The sequence below is a fragment of the Anneissia japonica genome, unplaced genomic scaffold (assembly GCF_011630105.1).
Source record: "Anneissia japonica isolate Jap-2015-1 unplaced genomic scaffold, ASM1163010v1 scaffold1594_len1068242_cov183, whole genome shotgun sequence".
NCBI lineage: Eukaryota > Metazoa > Echinodermata > Crinoidea > Comatulida > Comatulidae > Anneissia > Anneissia japonica.
Genome location: NW_022722535.1, coordinates 287,022 through 293,497, shown reverse-complemented (window position 1 = coordinate 293,497; position 6,476 = coordinate 287,022). Strand labels below are relative to the sequence as shown.

Here is a 6,476-nt window from a genome sequence, read left to right as displayed (position 1 = left end):
GTAAATGAATGATTTTTCGTGATGGGGGACTACCAAATATTTCAGATAGTTTGAATCATAGCACCATGGAAGTATGGTCTCCTCATGGCACAAGCGTGGTTGATAAACTAGTATTTTCAGGTCCTAAATAAAAGTTTAAATTTATGGCTAACGTATACTAGGCTATTATTTCAGTCATGAAAACGTACACATTTTGAGAGAGGAAAGATCTGCAACTTGTTTAGCCTCATCTAAATCTGCCCCTGCACTACTTATTTTGCGTATAAAATATAGCCATTAGTCATTTTACATAGAAAGTATTTGTTACTGCAATGTGACGGATTGAGTGAGATAGTGACACACATTTTGCATTATTCTTGAAATCAATAAATTAATGTTAATCATATTTGTTGTGTACAGTTACTGTTGTTTATTTATATGTTTGCATCATTACCCCAGTAGGAAAATTATCATTCAATATGATGAATTGGTCCGAAACTGAATTGAAAGGGTGACTGGACTATTATGCAGTACACACTCGAGACATATTGCGATGCGTCATTTTACACAGGAAAATGCTGTTCCCTATATAGAACTATTAGAACTTTAAAACTTTATTGGAACACTTTTGTATCAGTGGCACACACCATCTGGTGGCGCATCCAAATAACAAGCAACATTTTACAAAATACAAAAAAAGATTTAAAAAAAACCAATCAAGTATAAAAAAAAACGAATCAAAATGATAGAAAGTAAAAATTAATTAGTACGATGGAAGGAATACCGTATTCCATGACTAAGAGATGGGCTGCCCAAATCTACAAGGCGGAGCTTAGCCGAATGAAGCAGTCTAAGTTTCAGAGTATTACTCAATTACAATCAGTACTGTTGGTCTTAAATTTGAAACACACCTAAAAAAGGTCCTTGTCATTTGAAGAATTACAATCATAACTACCAAAAGTAATAATAATTTGTTTCTTCCTTTTCCTTCTCCTTTCTTTTCCTTTTCTCTTTCTTCTTTTTTTCTCCCCGTCCTTCTTTTTTCCCCTTCCCCTCTTCACCCCCACTTTTTTTAAACAATTCAAATGACAAAGAGAAATTTAGGTGTGTAATAAAATAATAAATAATGATAACAAAAAATAAAGGCTTAATAACAAACAACTTACAAACTTAACTACTACAGTAACAGTAAGGGAAAAGAAAGAAAAAAAAATTAAAGTACAGTTTAATTTGTTTAGGAGGGTAATGTAGATAGCATCAAAGATCTACTTGTCCATGCATTAATTAAATATTCTTTACAATGGAAATCAAAAATTAATTGTCCTAATGTTACATTTTCTATATACATATCATCAAGCATAAGGTGACGTTTAAATTGCTGTGATCCATTTTTAAAACTATGCCACTTAAACTATTTTCGTGAAGACTGTCCCTAATATTTGAGAATGTAATATCTCTAATAAAATTTAATCTAGTACAGTCAAATAAGAAATGTTTTACAGTTTCTTTTTGGTTGTCCGTACATAGTTTGCATGTGCCTGTGTTATGATTAGATCATGATTGTTTGCGGCCTTCAAGATCTAACGAGTTGGATTTTGCTTTGAATTTTAAATTAATGCCTTTGAAGTTTGCATGCATAGGTTGCATCGTTTATGGCTTGCATTTAGATAGTATTCTCCAGTACACTTAACCAAAGAAACGAATTAGTTAGTGCATGCAGACATAGAAGAAAGTTCCTACTAAGATACCAAACTTAAAAACTGTAAATATGATATTTTCAGGGTTCATTTTTCTGCTACCTGCAGCGGGGGCAGTCGGTGGTGTACTAGCGGCCGCAGGTGTTCCATCGCTTCTGGGGTTTGGTGCAACCGGTATTGCTGCTGGAACCGCAGCAGCTGGGATGATGTCCGCCTCAGCGATAGCTAGTGGAGGAGGAGTAGTAGCGGGCGGCGTGGTTGCTACAATGCAGTCAATCGGAGCTGCAGGGTTGACTGCAGGGATGGCTGCCACAGCTGCAACAGTTGGTGGTTGTGCAGGAGCTGCCGCCAATAGATTTCTAGATGACGAAAGATAAATCGAGCATGCTTATACAATCATTAGACATTGTAGCCATAACGCTCATCATTAAAAGCTTAATTGGACATAAAATTATTCTGCTATTTCTTTTTTTTAAAAATATAAACAGTTGTGGTGCTCTGATTGGCTGATGCTACAGATTTTTAATTTTGTTTTCTGTGCAGAAAAGCAGCTTTTTAAAAGAAAGCAGCTTATTAAATTACTGTAGTATCTTTTAATTAAAAATTATAATTTTAAACTTAAAAATTAAAGTTCCCCTATCTTATACTTGCATATAGACCATAAAATCTGGTATTCAACTTAGGGATTCTTGCATTAAAACGTATGTAAACTGAAACATTTTTATCTGTGTTTTTGGAAGTTATTGAAGTTTTTGCTGAACGATTTGGCCATCTCATAGTCATTACTTTGCATCTATTTTGCAACTTACGTAGGCCTACTACATGCTTATTTGATACTTATTAATGAAAAGTTTAAAATCTTTAGAGATTTTAATTTTTTTTCTCTACAGACGGTACCTATAATTTAGGACTAGAGACACACTACCTTTGTGGTGGATTTAGGATTTTCGTCAGGGGTGTTACAAAAAATGTTATATGGTTTAAATCAGCACCACTATGGAGTTATTGTCTCGTCATGACACAGATGTGGTTGATGAACTAACATTTTCAGTCAACCGTGGTCAACAGTAACCACAAACAATGGAAAAACGCAATCAAACAATGCAAACCTCAACCCAATGTATAACAAAAACACAAAATTATGCATAGGCCTATAATTCGATCCCTGGTTATTTTATTACCTATATTGTCGCCCCTTCCCCTAACCACCATTTAAAATGTCCGAAGGGAAAAAAACATGCTTAAGTAGTTAACAATCATCTAATATCACCTTTTTTGCGACTCAGGGATTTTCAAAATTAACTCAAATACAAAATTAGAAATTAATAAATATGGTATGTATCCTTATATTTAAGACATCGACCGTGTGGTGCCAACCTTTACTCACCCCATTCGTTTTTGGTTAAAGCACTAGCCACAGGGTTAAATTCAAACGTTGGAATTTCTTTAGTTAAAGGTTGAACCGTTGGCTTTGAAAAAATAGTAACATTCTACGGATTTTCTGTATCATGCATGTCTATGAGTACATGAGTGGGGGGTGTTCTACGGTTGTTAATAAGACATGAGGAATTGTTCATTGATACGAATCAACTTGGAAATTGTTGAGTTGAGAATCTTTATTATGGATTTATGACTTATATTGCTGGCTTAAAATAAAGGATTTATTGATGTATTATAAAATCAATACTCCCTCAGTTTAAACTGACATTATTAAACTTTATGGTACGTCATGCTTACACAACACCTTGAAGTGGAATCAACATACCTATAACTACACATTTTAAGGAGATCTTTTTGATTTGCCAGGTAATTTTATTTTTTTAAACTAGTTTTTGAGATATCATCTACGCAGTTAAAATACCTTACAGTAAATAATACCTCGAATACATTGCACAACGCTGAGTAATACAAGCTGAGCTATACGCGAACCACCCACCGCATGAGAAGCTTCTAATATAAGCGAAAAGGAAAAGGGATAAGATTAAATATAGGGGGCGTAACGTCATTTCTGGATTTAACCTTCCGGAAAAAGTAAACTAGGTAACGTGCAATCATTTGACAACATTAATAAATTACCACTGGAAAATCCATAGGCCTATAAATACCTTATTTAGATAATACTTAATAGATAAATTTGTCACGTTGGGCCTACTGTTTAACTGTTATTCAAACTGAACAGCTTGATTGTGAGTGTGCTCAACTAACCCTGCTTATACTATAACCGAAATGTAAGTTGTGATTTAATCATAGATTGTAATGGTTTAAGTTAACTAATGACACTGTTATAATTATTACATGCGATAGTGTCACGGACAGAGGAAAAGTGTGACCCTATATCGCATGATATAATGTACATTTGCACATTTGTTTTGGTTTTCTTTGTTTTTTAAGTTCTCTCTGTTGTTGTTAAGCGCCTCGAGGTGTGACAACGTGAGGCGCTATATAAATCCAGAATTATTATTATTATTATTATTATTATTATTATTATTATTATTATGAGAGATTATCAGTTTAATTATTGCATTTATTAAAAGAGAATATAAAAGCAACACGGCTGTATCCATACTGTAAAGTTCAATTGAGCGGAGGATATCTAAAAAATCAGCTCAAATTTGCGCGGAAAATCGCCAGCAAAATAGGTGCGTGGAATCGTAATTTTTAAGTGGAGAATATCCTCGCGCAGGCCTTACTATACAGTCTGGAACTGTTCTACATTGTACTAAACATTTTAGTGATAATAAACAATAGGCCTATGTAGGCAGAAGCGTAACAGGCGGGGAAGTGGGGGAAGATTTTACCGGGCGGACCAAGCCGTCGTACCGGGCTGGGTAAGAAGAGGGAAAGGGAGGGGAAGAGAAAGAAGGAGAAAAGAAAAACCTAAGGAAGGGAAAAAGGAATAGATAAAGAGAAGAGAAAAATAAAGACAAGAATAGAAAGGAAGATATATGATCATGTATCACAATACCAATTCTCCACTTCAAAAAGTGTCCACAGAGTTAGAGCGAAATATTTGTGCGTGATACATGTCTGATGTAAATTAGATAAACAGGCTGCGGAAAACGTACATTGTAATATTCTCCCAATCCGTTGGTGCATCTTATTCCCAGGCAGGCACTTTGTGTTTTACACTTTCTCGTATATTATTAGTTTTTAGAACATTGAAAAGGCGGAAAGCACAAATTTTAACCATAGAAAATGCGCGCGAAGCGCGCAAAAATCTTCGAGTTTTATCCAATTTCGTCTAAAATGATAAAAAAAAATCCTGTCAAATCTCCCTAAAATGTGCAATTTTTTAGTGAAAATCACACTGGGCCATAAATTACTAACCGGGAAAATTATTACCTTTACAGGCTTTACGTCTTGGTAATAACACGTGACTCGGTGACGTCATAAAAAGTATCATTGGCTGACAAGTAGCTTTATATAAAAGTCGTAAATAACGCTGATATAATAATAATAATAATAATAATAATAATAATAATAATAATAATAATAATAATAATAATAAGAATAAGAATAATAATAATAATAATATTCAGTCATTTATATAGCGCTCTTTACCAGAGTCTAACAGCGCTTAAAATTATGAACTATGGAAAAAGGTGAGTGTGAAGAAGAAATTTAAATTCAGATAGAGTTGGAGCATAACGGATGGTGGTGGGAAGTTGGTTCCAGGGAAAAGGTGAAAATGCAAAAAAACATTTGGCGACAGCTGTTAAGTTTGTTTTAGGTGTGTATAGTATAAAAGGATCAAGTTCAGAACAAATGCCAGCACGTAAAGGAGTAGGCCTTATATAAAGTTATAAGTTCCTGAAACCTAGTTTAATACACTACTGTGATTTTCCCAATGAAAATATTCAAGTAGGATTGGGCGGTGGATTGTTTGTCTTTAGTTATGTTTCGAATAGGAGCATACGTACTAAAAAAAACATATGATCCCAGCGGGAGCGTGTGATACTGCTTGACTTGTGTGTTGGCAATTCAATTGAATAAATCTAGGCATATGGCATTTGGTAGGCTTATTTTGAAAGACTGTTCATTTTTATGTCTGGCCCTTCGGGGGTCAGTCAGTCGACACTTTGCTATCGTCTGGCATTGACCATGTAATCTGATTTTTGGTCCTAGAAAGAACTAAAAAGTCAACAATCTGGTACGCGTAGGCCTAAAGTTATTCAATTCAGGTGAATTGCCAACACAGAAGGCTGCTAGATAAAACCTGTCCTAAAAAGTTCACTAAAACGTCAAAATATGTTACTTGTAAAGTTATTCAAGCAAATTTCCAACAACGCCAACACAGAAAGCGTGGATGAGTTAAAAGTAACCAAAAAATACACTTGAAGCTCCAACTGGTAGCTTATTTTTATCTTTTAGCTTATGACGCAATATCCCATCATGCAATTTCCAGACGATAGCTGGTGTCGACTACTGACCCCCGAAGAGATTTTTCAAATATTTTCTTTTAACAAATGCAATAATTAAACTGATCATCTCTCATGCGACTTCTCTCACCAGGGAGGGGCCGGGCCTACCTGGGTGTACGGCTTTAAGAATGGTGTATTTCTATTTTAAAATTTGTAGTTTTGGAACATCTAAAGTACCTCGCTCGGTCAATTTTGTCGCTGACCAGGAACTTGATCTTTTAACGATATTTTCCTTTGTAGATGTCTAAGCTAACTAAGACCGTGTTTGTGATTCTGCTTTTGTTATCTACGGCAGCACAACCTGTAGCAGGTAATGAATTATTTGCATGATTTGCAATTCGTCACCGACAGTATTGTGGATCAGTACGCAGTATTATAT

The 6,476-nt window shown here is 34.8% G+C and overlaps 1 protein-coding gene across 1 annotated transcript; it reads left to right on the top strand.

The window, feature by feature from the left end:
- The first annotated feature begins 1,732 nt into the window (after nucleotides 1-1,732).
- Nucleotides 1,733-2,396, top strand: LOC117111953 (interferon alpha-inducible protein 27-like protein 2A). The gene has a single exon (XM_033255012.1). The coding sequence runs from the start codon at nucleotides 1,748-1,750 to the stop codon at nucleotides 2,051-2,053; it is 306 nt and encodes a 101-aa protein (XP_033110903.1). The 5' UTR covers nucleotides 1,733-1,747; the 3' UTR covers nucleotides 2,054-2,396.
- The last annotated feature ends 4,080 nt before the right edge of the window (nucleotides 2,397-6,476 follow it).

Bases quoted from the DNA above. Each gene is read 5' to 3' on its own strand.
- LOC117111953 (XM_033255012.1), top strand. From the start codon at position 1,748: ATGATATTTTCAGGGTTCATTTTTCTGCTACCTGCAGCGGGGGCAGTC.